Raw genomic sequence first — 15,392 nt, 5'->3', positions numbered from 1 at the left:
CGAATATGAGAATATTTGGCGGGGTGTGGGGTACACTCTATGTGTAGGGTTCTAACCAAAGGTTCTTATTGCCATTCATTTTAAGAGTGATTACCAAACGTATTCCCTTTAAAGCCATTGGACCCTTTCGGTAAACAGTGTTGTCCAAGGCCCACACTTTGTGTACCACAACTTATATATCAAATAACAAACCTGTGAAAATTTAGGCTCAATCGGTCATCGGAGTAGGGAGAAAACAACGGAAAACCCCACCCTTGTTTCCGCGCGTTTCGCCGTGTCATGACATGTGTTAAAAATAAATCCGTAATTCTCGTTAACGAGAATTTAAACTGTTTTGCTGTTTTCTCAAAAAGTAAAGCATTTCATGGAATAATATTTCAAGAGAAGTCTTTCACCATTGCCTTCTGTAAACCCTGTAAGTTATTTGTAAATCTGTGAACTTCTTTTTTTTTTTTTGAACCGAAAGGGTACAATGGCTTTAAAGTTAGGAACATGGGGGGTAGCCTCAGTGTAGACTTCTAACTAAAGTTTGCTGATGCCATTTTTTTTCACAAGATTCCCAAACGAATACCTTCCCTATTAACATATGGAAACATTGGGGTCATCCTCTGCACCCATATCAGCCATGGTGAAATGTTACTCAAAATGCCTAAAAACACTATTGAAAGCTCCTACAGTCTTCTAACTTAAGGTTTTTATTGGCAATACTTTTAAAAAGTGATACCAAACATAAACATTCCCTTTAAAGGCAGTGGACACTATTGGTAATTTCTCAAAATAATTATCATCATAAAACCTTTCTTGATTACGAGTATTGGGGAGAGGTTGATGGTATAAAACATTGTGAGAAACAGCTCCCTCTGAAGTGACGTAGTTTTTGAGAAAGAGGTAATTTTCCACGAATTTGATTTCGAGACCTCAAGCTTAGAATTTGAGGTCTCGAAATCAAGCATATAAAAGCACACAACCTGTTTTTTTCTTTCACAGTTATCTCGCAACTCCTACGACCAATCGAGCTCAAATTTTCACAGGTTTATTATGTTATGCATATGTTGATATACACCAAGTGAGAAGACTGGTCTTTGACAATACATTACCAATAGTGTCCACTGTCTTTAAGGTTTTTATTGGCAATACTTTTAAAAAGTGATACCAAACATAAACATTCCCTTTAAAGTAAGGGAACATTGGGGGGGTACAAAGGTTTGTATTGCCATTCAATTTAAGAGCGATTACCAAGTGTATACCTTCCCATTAAAATATGGGAGCACTGGGGTCGACCTCAGCCCCTACATTGTATATTGGGCATGGTATACCACACCAAACACTGCCTGAAATTAGACCCTGAGAATTCAGTGACTTTGCCAAAACTGTGTGCAATGTTGATGCTTTCACTACTATGGAAGCCTTTGGCATTGAACCTAAAACGATTCCCATGCTATCGAATGCCCCAATCAACAGTGAATAAATGTGTCATGTTTCACTAAGTTCCAATAAAACTGGAGGGAAAGATGCACAGATGGAGTTGGGTGTCGCTGTTTGAAGGAGTATGAGTTCACAGTTTTGGAATAAACAACATCCTGATATCACAACAGGATATGGACCATTACATTTCCTTTTTTAGGTCTCTCTTTGAGTGTCAAGCCCAACCAGGAAGTACAGATGATAATATTGTATTTGTTTTTGTGCATGTGTGTGTGTATAAACTGAAAGTGTAATTGACTGTAGTCCAGGATAAATGCTATCTTGAAATATGTTTGGACACTAGCCAAATGTCAAGATATACAAACCCATCTACATGTACAGATAAAACACATGTACCGTTGGTGAGTGCTCTATGTTCTGACAACCCTATGTCCTGATAACCCCTTTCTACATATGTACATGTCAGGGTTCGGGTTAAGGAAATTACACTAAAGGGTTTGGGTACTTTTTATAGGCCACAAAACACAATTTAACTCACACAGTTGGAAGATAATGATGGTGGAGTGTTAATGTCTTCTCCCTCCCCAGCCACCCTAGTCAACCCAACTCTCACACCTCCCACCCCTAGCCACTCCCCCCCCACCCCTAGCCACTCCCCCCCCCACCCCTAGCCACTCCCCCCCCCACCCCTAGCCTCACCCCTACCCTGTGTTTACTCACGAGCTTGTTCCAGGTGGTAGTTGACCCATCGGATCAAGAGCTCCTCTGGTGAGAGTGACATCAGGGTGTTGATGTCTTCACCCTCTCGCAGCAATCTCATCAAACCAGGCACCTGCTGCAGATCAATCTTAGCAAACAGTCCCACCTGAAAGACACAAAAGCCAAACTTTTAAAAAACGTCTGAAATTGTGTGTAATTGACAGAAATGGGCAGGTTGCAAACAGGAAGGTTTGGTACAACACTTGGGGAGATATTAAGAATTACATTCAACATGATAGAGAAAAAGCTTTTATAATCAGGAACATTTCCCAATTTTTTCATCAGAAAATATTTGTTTTTCATAGAATTTTCTGCAGGATCAGGCAGGATCTTTGTGCTTCTTGTATTATGTACTTCGTAGTGGTGTCTTTTTTTTTGACACACGGAATATGAAATTTTATGTTTTTTATATCATAATGAAGAATAACAAATTAATGAATGAATGGATGTGTAATAATTCAAGGAAAGCTTCCTACACCCATTTGTTATGGCTAACCCAAATAATCTGCCACAAGAGCCCAAGCACGAGACATGGTGTTCCATAATGGAATTTCATGTTTTTATAACATAATGAGGAATAACAAATTCGTGAATAAATAGAAAGAATAACATTTCAATACAATGAATGAATTTTTGTATCCTTACACGAATAATCTGCCACAAGAGCCCCAACACGAGATGGGGTGTGCCATGTGCAAGATCCCCAGCTCCGATGTTAACAATGTTACACCCGATGGAACGAGCAGAGTTCAGGGCCAGGGTAAGGTTCTCCTGCTTGGTGTAGATGTTAAGTTTCTTGCCGCGGTTGATGGCACGTTCGTCAATTGTGCCAGGAACTGATACATTGATCATTTTGCTGTTACGTACAAGGAGGAAAACAACTCATTAAATTTCATTTCATTGAATTTATGAAAACCAAGATACTTTTTTTATTTCTTTTACAAAAGTATCACTGAAGCCCGGTTCATACTTCCTGCGAATGCAAATGCGAAGCAGATCTTGACGTCACAAATTCGCAACGAACAATTCGCAGCAGTTGAACTCTGCTCTACTCCCTTGCGAATAATCGCTGCGAAACGAGGGAGTGACGTCACATTCACGTCAAATTCGCTTCGCATTCGCATTCGCAGGAAGTATGAACCGGGCTTTAAAATCAAAAGGCAGGATGGCCACTTCAAGGTGAGGGCTACACTTAATTGATATGAGCTGTCATTTAACTAAAATCAACTGTCACCAGGCCCAGGGGCACATTGTACCTAATCTTGCAACTGAAACCTTGTCCCACCTGAGTAATATGCCTGTGATTTATTCACAGAACTTGGGAAAGTATGGAGTATACAGTAAAAACACACATCATTGTGAGGGTAAACCAAATTTAATATTCTTTATCCAAGAATTCGAAGCCTCCATTTTAAAATAAATACGTTGAGCAATATTTTCTATATATTAAAGCAGCTCTACAAAAAAAATTGAGCAATGAAGATGTCTGCAAAAGCTATGCTAGAATTAAAATTTCTTACTAAGGGTAGGGGCAGAGGTTTTTGTTTAAACTTACCACAGCAGAATACCATCGTCAATTTTTTGGAACATTTCATTTGTTCCTTCATTGATAGGCAGGTATTTCATTGCTTCTGCATCTTTGTTCAGTTCGTAGTGATGATTAATATAATCTGAAATAATAACAATAACAATAATAATTGGATCAGTACACAAACAAACACTGAAATGATGTAGCATTACCAGGGTAAATAAAGCCCGGTTCATATTTCCTTCGAATGCAAAAGCAAAGTGAACATGGCTATTTTCACAGCGAATATTTCGCAGGAGTCGACTCAACTCAAATTGTATGGTCAAAATTTGTACAGCATTTGCAGAAAGTATGAACCAATATTTAGCCTTTAACTTTGTAATCTGACTAGCCAATTGAACTGGTCAAAATTTGTACAGTATTCGCAGGAAGTATGAACCAATATTTAGCCTTTACCTTTATCTAACTAGCCAATTGAACTACATGTATGTACACACTGTAGTAAGCTTTTCATTTCACTGGTTCATCAGCTTTTGCACTTTTCCATTTTTCCATAGGAATGCTTTTCAGCATTGAACTAGCCAGCCCGACCACTTGTAGCCTTGATCAAGGCTGTTGACATACTGTTCCCCGGCCCGGTTCGCGGCATACACCAATGTACATTACCATTCCCCGGCCCGGTTCGCTGCACACGCATGCATGCAGTGCATACACGAATGTACATTACCATACATTGTTTTGGCGAGAACAGTATAGCGTAGTCATGAGTACGGTCAAGTCTCAACCTCGTGAAAAAGTACTCATGTACCGTACGTGTACCATACAGATGGTAATGTACATGTACCGTAGGTATGTGTGTCTACATACGCTGTACACGTATTATATGCACTGTGTTATGTATTGGGGGTGCGCTGGCGGAATTCAGTGATGGGGACTGGGATTTCGCAGGTCGCGGCTGGCTGTAGCGCCTTGATCAAGGCTAGACCGCTTAGAGAGGATTTTGACTGGTGCTCAGCCGTCGATTTCACCAAACTCCTACTAACTTACATGTAGGATTAATCTTAGGACTTATGACGAGTTAAAATCTGTAACCAAAGACATTAGGATGCATAGTGTTTCGAGAAATCGGCTTAGGTGTTTTAACTAGCATTTTGACAGAGGACCACTGCTAAAGGAGAACCCTGATTACACCGACAACCCTAATCTACATGGATGACCCTACCTTAAAAAAAAAAAAACTAGAAGTTAAGAGAACACAGTATTCTTTTTTAATTCAATATTGTTTCAGTTACTCAGCATTATACGTGAATGAAGCCAATGATTTTCAATTTCATGAGGTTGTAGGTTTCACTTTCACCAGTCATTGATTTCGTTTTGGACCGGAAAGGCTCTGATTATGCTACTATGAGCAGAGTGTCATAGCGTCTGTGTTTCTCATTCTACGTGTATGTTTTGCCATACAGACACACATAATTTTACATGGGGATGTACTATACATGTGTGCACAGCCCATAGAGTTATATGAACTAGGGGCGCAATGGCCTTACATGTATGTATATACGCGCCCCGGCATGCGCGCAGGCGGCCATTTTCTAAGTTGACAAAACAGCATCGCACAGCATGTGTTTGTGCGGCCATTTCGTAAGTTGACAAAACAGCATCACGTACCATTCAATAAACACAAACTCCAACATGTGTTTCATATTCAACGCGCGTACAGAGTGGCGCGCGTGTGTCTCCTTGCGGTCCCATCGCGTTTGTGCAAGAACATCACCAGTGCGCCCTCTAGTTCAATAACTCTATATTCTATGTGTATGTTTTGCCATAACAGACAAGGGATGTAGTACATGTGTGCACAGCCACAATGTGTACATATTGTTGCTGGCCATTTTATGAATAACAGTTTGAAACCCCTGCAGTAGCAGCCAGGCCTGATACATACATTACTTCCAGAGGCAATGAAGGCAATTGCCTCCGTGTCCCCTGGTCATTGCCTTGGTGCCCTTGAAATGCTCCAGTACAAATTTACAATTTCCTCATAGGGTGCAAAATACCAAGAAGAAATTGCCTTGGTGCCCCTGCCCTATCAAAAACGAAGCATACAACCCTGAGCAGCTATCTCAAATCAATTACATGTCACAATCGCTGCATTAAGTAACAAAATCTTGAGTTTGTCAAAAACAAGATTTACATGTACAAAGAGTTCCTCAATATTTATCTGTTGTTTATTTGGTGTCTTTCTAACATAGAATGAATCCATGATTGTGTCTGTCCACATCTACAAATCAAACACACAGAACTCTGAGCATCTCAAACAAAGTGTCACTGTATAGTGATGTGAGTGATGAATTGAACCGGACAAATTGCAAAATCTTAAACAACAGCTGAATAAACTACGCATTGTTTATGGAAAGGAAGACCTTGTGAAATCCACATCATTTCCTGACACGCCTGACACAGCCAAGATACCATGTACTTCACTGGTTAGGATAAATGTTTATTTTGTTTTATTATCAATGTCGAAGTCAAGTTATGACATTTACAAATGTACATACAGCCGGACATGTAAAACTTGATGAAACATTGATAAAAATGTGTGCACTTTATGTAAAATGTTGAATTTTATGTGTTATTTCAATGAACTGTACAAATGAGGACTAGAATTTCTTTAAGAGGGTGAGACCATTTGTATTTTCCAAAGGGGTCATTCAGTGTCCATTCAAAACGCTTTTGGACCTTACCGTCACGGATTATATCGATGTGCTGATTGGACTCCCTAACAAAACACCCAGATCCCAAGTTTTATGTAATTCAGGTTTCTATTTTTGGCGATATGGCTTCAAAAACTTTTGAACCTGAGTGTATTCAAACTTGAATTTGAAAGGGGCCTTTTTTTCCTCCCTCTGATGAATTGTACATCCCAGTTTGGTTTCCTACGTGAGCTGCTTCTTTAAAGGGATTATTTTACTCATGAATCAAGTACTTGTTCCACGAAAAGTAATGTTTAAAAAAACTGAGGCATTCTCATTCTCAAGCAAAGCAAGAAACTTACTTGCGAAGGCCACCTTTTCTGCTTCAGCTACTGAGTGCGTAGTACCCTCAGCAGATGTTTTAGAGGTTCCAGACAGAGCTGAGATTCCTTCTCGCTTGGAGATTGCCTTACGGAAGGTCTTGGCAACTTCTTTGTTCTTAATTCCAACATAAAGCTATAAAAGAAAAGTAGATTGTACAGCTCATGAATCACAAAAAGATTAACAACAGCAGTAGAAAAGTAGACTGATTGAGCATTTTTTATTGAGAAGAAAAATAGTGGCTGATTTTTTAGATCAGGAGATTATTTTTTTGAAGTCTGATTTTTAAAAGATATATGTTTGGAATTTGTCATCTCGAGCTTTAAATCTCTAATAGAGTTAGAGGTTTTTTAATGGGGCACCAAGGCCAAGACGAGGGCAGCAGGGGACACAGACATGTTTTAGAGGGCAAGGTTAATTCCAACATAAAGCTATAAAAGAAAAGTAGATTGATCACTGTACAGCATAAATACATAAACAACAACAGCAGTAGACAAGTAGACCAAAGAGCATATTTTCCTAGGTGAACAAAAATAGTGGCTGATTTTTAAACAGGAGATTATTTTATTAAAAGTCTGTATTTTAAAAGATAAAAGTCTGAATCTTGTCATAAAGGCAAACACCAGGGCAACAGGGGGCATGAGTGCCATGGCCTCTGCATAATTTCAGATCTGTTGAAAGGGGCAATTTTATTTTCCTTTTGTAAAGAGCACTCAATGAAGTTCTTTAAAAGTCTGGATAGGAAACTTTTGAAGGAGAACCAAGGCAAAAACCAAAGCAACAGTCAGCAATATAGATTTCAAATTCTGGTGTTTCCGATCAGCAGAGTGTGGGTCCGAATCCCCCAGCCGCGACACTGGTGTCCTTTTAAAAGCAAGACACTTTTAACCATTGCTTTGTCCTTCGGATTGGACGTAAAGCCGTTGGTCCCATGTGTTGTGTAACGCATGGAAAAGAACCCAGTGCACTCATCGAAAAGAGAAGGGTTCGCCCCTGTGTTCCTGGTTCAAAATTCATCACTTCAACAACATATCTTTCAGAAAGTTTGTATTGTATTTTATACCCAACGCCTTGAGTACCTTTTTGGTAGATAAGTGCACTATATAAGACCTAAATATTATTAAAGACTTACACCGAAGAACTCTGATAAGTTGATCCTTTTATCATTGTCCTTGTCTAACGTCTTCATAAGATTACGCAGTTCATATCCAGGCATGACAATGTCAACACTTTGAAGAGCTTCACCAAGCTCCTCGGTTGTTATGTAGCCATTGCCGTCAAGATCAAACTGTAAAAGGGGAAGAAAATACAACGGTTACTTTTGCAGCAGGACATACACATTGTACTACTTAATTACATGCAATGTAAGATTAAGTGTAATTTTATCACAACTCAAATTTTAAGAAAAAAAATCTTGAGACAACATAGGCAACATTTGGTTGTGAGTGTCTTCCAAATAAGGAGGAAATCAAATACTAAAGAAATATAATTACTATACTGTATTACATTGTAGGCATAACCTTACATTGTAGGCCTAGTGTAAGTTCAAATAACAAGACACAGTCAATTATTGTAGATCATTAAATATTTAGTCGTTTCAAAACAGGAAGTGTATTTTGTTTATTTTAGTTTCTAACTGTATAAAATTACGTAGCTACTGTATAGTGTATTACCTACGTAAAAACATAACTTTAGGCCCTACTACAACATACCTTTGTTATTTTAACTTATTTAAAAAAATTAATTTCCATCACATTATGCCTACATAAATGAAGCCCTAATGGGGTACTTTTGGTTTGTTCTATCGCACAAAATTACTAATTTATGTACAGTCAGATGATTACAGGACAATACAGTACACTTTAATCTGAAACAATTGTACATTGTATTTTTACTCCAATCCTAATGTTTTCAACTTGGTTTAATCAAGATACACCCTTTAATCAATATTATTAGGGTGAAAATCAACAAGACTGCAGGGCACGCAGGAACAAAACTTTAATAATTTAAAAATATAGCAATGGAAAAAAATTGTATGCACTTTTACAATTTTAATTTTTTTCAATGTGTTAATCTATTGGTAAGATCAACAGAACTGGGTCACCTGGGTTATTGTTTTGCATGATTTAATTTGCACATTATTTTGTTTTGGGGGGTTTTTGTACAAGTTTGCAACAAATTTCAATCTTGTAATATTCATTAATTTCAACTAAAATCTCATTGCTTTTTTTAGATTAATGTTTCCAACCACAGACACAGTGTGCATTTAATGAAGCCTACATGTATGGGCCAACTTGGACTGTTCAGTAGTTCGCACAATACAAGTACATGTCCCATGTACATCATATCATGTGCCAAAACAAACACAATTGCTCAACCTACAAACCTACAAATTAAAATTACAGTACTGTACTTGGCACACACTCACAATGCATGACCGCCTACACTGACTGAAGGTCCCAATCAAAACAACTATTGTGTGTACAGACCACTCATTTACACACCCTGAACACTGACATGCACAATAGCTTGTTAAAATAAATGCCTGGGTACTTGATCACAAAATACAAAATTACGCTGAATTTTTTGCTAAAAATACACTCAAGTGAAGGAATCAATTCCTCTGACTATTCAAAGCTTTGCTAATTACGCATGCAGGAATGTTAAACCTTTATGGTCTGGATTTACATCCCTATACAGTTCAATGATTGACAACACCTGTTACAAGTATTTGATAATAAATTTATGTATTATAGACAAATGAACTGTTTAATAGACAAATTAAACAATGAACTGTACACACAGTAGGCCACATGTAAAAAAAATGCCCTATGCATAATTTTTTTCTATCTGAAAAAAAAAACTATTTTAATAGTGACGTGTACCTAAAAACATGAAACAACAGCAAGCAAGGGTTACTGAAATTTCCTACAAGACTTTAAATTTTATGGAGTTTTTATTGTGTTTATGTTTTTGATACAGATCTGAACATATATTTTTATGTCATGTAAACTTGTACATGTATACGGGGCCTACAGAACATTGCTACACACTATAAAAGCAGGAAGTAAACATGTAGGCCCCTGTGTCTGGTGATTTGTTTGACTGCACACAAACAAATCATGGACCAAATTTCTAAAATGGTAGACAATGCTGGGCAAGGGAAGAAATGAGTTGGGCACTGGTAGCAGAAATGTTAAAACCTTTATGAATTGATCACACGTAACTGTGGTTCTGCTTTGAAGTACATGTACTTTGGAATTACTTGTAGCTGGTGCTGTAAGTTTAAATTCTTTTAAAGCAATTCAACATCCATGCTCTGAGCTTAACCTTACAGGCTTTGGAAATGCCAATGAAAAAAAAAATTACACAAAGTTCCTGGTTCCTGAAATGTTTGTTTCCTTCTTAAGTTCAGTGGTCTTCCTGCTTGGACGAAAACTCATGTAACTGGCAGAAGAGAATTCAGTCCATGACTGGCCTGAAAAAGACCTTTCCCATGAAAAATGCAAACTGCACGTAGCAATGCACACAAACACAGTCTTGTGGTTGGCAAAAATGAGGAAACATTGCCTTTTTGTATATATGGAGCTGAGTGATGGTGGCATTGTTTGCCAAAAAGTGTCTTCACTGAGTGAATGTAATTTAATGTATTTCATGGGAAAGGCTTTACACGAAGTAAGCTGTATGCAATTCTAGAATGGTAGACACCACAAGAGCAAGCTCCCCCCCCCCCCACGTACATGTACTGTAGACACAACTTTGAAAAGGGCAGGATCTCTACATCCTTCATTTTAAAGCCATTGGACGCTTTTGGTAAACAGTATTGTCCAAGGCCCACACTTCGTGTATCACAACTTATAATTTAACAAACCTGTGAAAATTTAGGCTCAATCGGTCATCGGAGTGGGAGAAAATAACGGGAAAACCCACCCTTGTTTCCGCACGTTTGCGCCGTGTCATGACATGTGTTTAAACGAAATCCTGAAAGTCACCTGGAAGTGGTATTTTTTCAAAATAAAGCTTTTGTCACTAATATATGTGTTTTGACGAGCAGAATGTGAATAAACAGTTACATGTAACTAAGGTTTTAAAAAATCAGTTCTTATGTTATTTACAAATTTAAGAGTAGACCCCAACCCGAGAGGGCGCTGTTCGTGACGTCAATCGAGGCAGACTTTGCCTGTAATGCTTAGAGTAAACACAATTGCAAAGTACATCTACGGACCAAGTCGTGAGTTTGTACGTTTCAAAAAAAAAAAAAATTGTTTTTTTTCCGGCAATGCCGACCAGGTGTATTGCTGCTGAATGCAGAAAAACACTTTTTGAAATGTACCAACTCACGACTTGGACGTACATGTACTTTGCATGTGTTTTTACTATACGCATTGCAGGCAAAGTCTGCCTCGATTGACGTCACAAAAGGGGTAGGCGGAGTCAGCCCCCAAACAACTTAATATATTTTTTAAACATATAAATCGTGACAAACAATTACTAAAAAAAATTGTTTTATTGTTCGTAAGCATATACTCTTATGTTTGAAAGAAAAAAATTCTATTTCCAGGTGACTTTAATTCTCAATATCGAGAATTGATATTGTTTTAATGTTTTCTCAAAAAGTAAAGCATTTCACATGTTTTTTTTTATGGAATAATATTTCAAGAGAAGTCTTTCAGTTTCACCATTACCTTCTGTAAACCCTGTAAGTTATTTGTAAATCTGTGAACTTTTAATTTTCCTTCTGTACCAAAAGTGTCCAATGGCTTTAATGATCAAAATGTAATACACTGAGGGGCAGCACTGAAGCAAGACCAGTAGCATTGTGATTGCCTCAGAGGAATGTTTTTAACTGCCTCCTCTGCCTGAATAATGACATACCTACATTACATTGTACTACCCCACAAACCATTGTAGACCCTGCAAATAAACACTAGGGTCAAAATACTCAGCACTCTAACACAATATTCCAATTCAAACCACCCAGAATCTTTTTTTCTCCGATTGAAGTAGCCCTATATCAGGTTAGGCCATGATTAGGCCAACCACAGGCCAACCTATTGTTTATGATAGTACCCAAAATACATAGACCCTACCAATGTATACATGCCATGGTATACATTACAAATAGGTCAAAATACTCCCCATTCCTTTACATTACTCCTGACTCACCTAACCACAGCGCTATTCTTATTGCACTATTAATAAACACTGGCATTTGATAACTCCACACACCCACTGATAATATTACCAGGGTACAGTCATTAAAGGCACTGGACACCTTTGGTAATTGTCAAATTAGTCTTCTCGCTTGGTGTATCCCAACATAGTATCCCCGACCTGTGCGGCCGTCCTAGACGTCCCCCACCCCAGCATCGAGAGGGCCGGGGTCCGATCTCCTCGGGCTCCTGGCGAGGGTACAGTCATTAAAGGCACTGGACACCTTTGGTAATTGTCAAATTAGTCTTCTCGCTTGGTGTATCCCAACATAGTATCCCCGGCCTGTGCGGCCGTCCTAGACGTCCCCCACCCCAGCATCGAGAGGGCCGGGGCCCGATCTCCTCGGGCTCCTGGCGAGGGTACAGTCATTAAAGGCACTGGACACCTTTGGTAATTGTCAAATTAGTCTTCTCGCTTGGTGTATCCCAACATAGTATCCCCGGCCTGTGCGGCCGTCCTAGACGTCCCCCACCCCGGCATCGAGAGGGCCGGGGCCCGATCCCTTCGGGTTCAGTGGGATTTGCGCTCTCCTCGGGCTCCTGGCGAGGGTACAGTCATTAAAGGCACTGGACACCTTTGGTAATTGTCAAATTAGTCTTCTCGCTTGGTGTATCCCAACATAGTATCCTCGGCCTGTGCGGCCGTCCTAGACGTCCCCCACCCCGGCATCGAGAGGGCCGGGGCCCGATCCCTTCGGGTTCAGTGGGATTTGCGCTCTCCTCGGGCTCCTGGCGAGGGTACAGTCATTAAAGGCACTGGATACCTTTGGTAATTGTCAAATTAGTCTTCTCGCTTGGTGTATCCCAACATATGCATAAAATATTAAACCTGGGAAAACTTGAACTTAATTGGTCATCGAAGTTGAGAGATAATAGTGGAAGAAAAAACACCCTTAACGAAGTTGTGTGCTTTCAGATGCTTGACAATGTTTCTCACAATGTTTTATAGGCCTACTATCAACAGCCCTCCATTGCTGCTAACAATTATTTTGAGTATTACCAATAGTGTCCACTGCCTTTAATATTACGCAGCTAAGTTGCAGCATGGAGCTCCGTGGTTGCAGCATCCATCTAGACTTCTATGGTTGCCGCCAATGCAGGCAGCCCTGTATTGTTCAAGTGTTTGCCAACTATTGAACTTTTACAATGTCGGTTATTTAAACAATTTCGACTCCCACCCAGTTACCAAGTACCGGTTGTCATGTAAAGATGTGTACGCTGTACTTTTGTGGTTTAATGAGGTTTTGGAGCACTTGCTTGCTGCTGGGTCATTTTATTTTTCATCTCTCCCTTTTTCAACTGGTTAAAGAGTAGCTGTCATGATCAGGGATTCCGGACACATCCCCTACAAGGATCTGTGTACAATGGACCGATCCGGCCTGTCAATCAAACTGTGCGCGTTCACCCATTTGACCAATCACAGCAATGATTGTGGTTGGACAAACTCGGTCATGCGTGCGCGTATATTTGGCACGCGCGGCAGAATCGTGCAGAATGTCATTGGGAGTGCTTGTACACGTGTCTTGCTCACGTGCGCGGTGGGCGGAGCTTAGTGGAAAGCCGGAACGGTCCATTGGCTCACATTTTTGTCTAAGTACCCAATAGTTGAAGAAATTGTTAGATTAGGCCTACTGAAACCGAAAGCTCAGACAACTGGTTACAATACAGACATTTTGTACGACTATTTTCCCCATCAATTGTTGTGTGCATACTGTGCACTGCACTGTGTACACTATAGTATCTTACGCATTTTTACTTTGTAATCAGTATACTAGGGCCTACATGTGATGTAGCATCAATAGAAAATATTTTACATCAAGATGTACTGTATGTACGATGTAAACTATTTATCTCATTCTAAACGATTCTAAACTGATGCATGGCCCTCAATGTAATGTACTAGCTACAATTACCTATTACCTACAATTACCTAGTTAAAGGAACACGTTGCCTTGGAACCGACGAGTTGGTCAAAACAAAAGCGTCTGTAACCGTTTTTTATAAAATGCATTATATGGTTGGAAAGATGTTTTAAAAGTAGAATACAATGATCCACACAAGTTTGCCTCGAAATTGCGTGGTTTTCCTTTTACTGTGCGAACTAACACGGTCGGCCATTTGACTCCCATAAATGGCCGACCGTGTTAGTCGACGAGGTAAAAGGAAAACCGTGCAATTTCGAGGCATGTTTGTGTGGATCATTGTATTCTACTTTTACAACATCTTTCTACCCACATGCATTTTATAACAAACGGTTACAAACGCTTGGTATAGACCAACTCGACCGATCCAAGGCAACGTGTTCCTTTAATGACGAAGACAACCTATTAGGTAAAGAGCACTTTTGAGAGCTACACACCTGTATTGATACTGTAAAACATTGCTGGAAATGACCCCCTTTGAAATGAAGTCATACCTTTAGGTTAGTTTAGCTTAAACCTTTCCCAGGCATCAAAGCACACTTTCGAGCCTTGAAGTTGATCTTCAGTAAGTTTACTCTTGAACACGCAAGGGGCACTTTCAATGAGAAAATGTAAACTTGTATTGGAACTTGCAAAGGGCACCACAGCAATTAAAGCACAGGGCACCACAGCAATTTAAGCAAAGGGCACCACAGCAACTGCTGTGGGTGCCATTGGCTAATTCCAGGCCTGCACAATTGACATTTTATGCAACAAGGGTGTCTTTATTTCTTAGAACAGGTGTGTAGACTCTTTATCTAGTGTGGACCAAAAGAGAAAGGACCACATACAGCAGACACTCGTACTTCCTGGCAAACAAGCTACTGTGAATCCTGGTTTTCAAGAGGAAATGAAATTCCTCGAACTGAGGTGCTAATCATTACCTGACTCTTTTCAAAACCAAGGCTTCACTTTCAGCACTGGCTTAGGTTTGATCATGGAGGTAGAATTGGTATTGGTTTTAAGATGCACGTGTATTGTTTTCGTGTAGCCTATTGGTGTTGCATCACTCAGGTGTGCATGATGTACACAATTATCATTCAAACAGGTGCTAAATGTACATTGTCGCTATTTTACCCATCAATTGTTGGGTGCATGCACCATGCGTACAATTTCAGGGACAGCATTCATTTAAGGCTAGGACTAAATCATGTAGACAAGGTGTACGCTTGGCTCATCCACTAAATCAGATAAATTTCATCATGAGTTTTTCATGACAAAAAACAAAACCCCTTGAAGTAGTGAAAGTATGAGGCACTCCAACCAAGGCACTCTGTAAATATACACAACAACTCCATAGCAGTGTTACTCTGAGGAGAGACACCTCACAAAAACAAAACCCAAAAGGAGCGATTATGAGGCACTATATGACTATGAGGCACTCTGTAAAAACAAAACGCTACCACTCAGTGAGGCACTCTGTAGTGTATGTATT

At 39.5% G+C, this 15,392-nt stretch overlaps 1 protein-coding gene across 2 annotated transcripts in view; it reads right to left on the bottom strand.

Annotated features, from left to right (window-relative positions):
* The window catches only part of LOC139942533 (plastin-3-like), a 30,570-nt gene that overhangs the window by 12,429 nt on the left and 2,749 nt on the right, over positions 1–15,392 (bottom strand). For both annotated transcript variants that reach the window (XM_071939356.1, XM_071939357.1), the window contains exons 2-6: positions 7,916–8,071; positions 6,765–6,918; positions 3,740–3,854; positions 2,830–3,040; positions 2,146–2,290 (exon numbers count right to left, since the gene is read on the bottom strand). In XM_071939356.1, the coding sequence (XP_071795457.1) occupies positions 2,146–2,290; positions 2,830–3,040; positions 3,740–3,854; positions 6,765–6,918; positions 7,916–8,071 (781 nt within the window). The remainder of the gene's footprint in view (positions 1–2,145; positions 2,291–2,829; positions 3,041–3,739; positions 3,855–6,764; positions 6,919–7,915; positions 8,072–15,392) is intronic.

This window comes from Asterias amurensis, chromosome 10 (assembly GCF_032118995.1).
Source record: "Asterias amurensis chromosome 10, ASM3211899v1".
Taxonomy (NCBI): Eukaryota; Metazoa; Echinodermata; class Asteroidea; order Forcipulatida; family Asteriidae; genus Asterias; species Asterias amurensis.
This window is presented reverse-complemented; position numbering and strand designations above follow the sequence as displayed.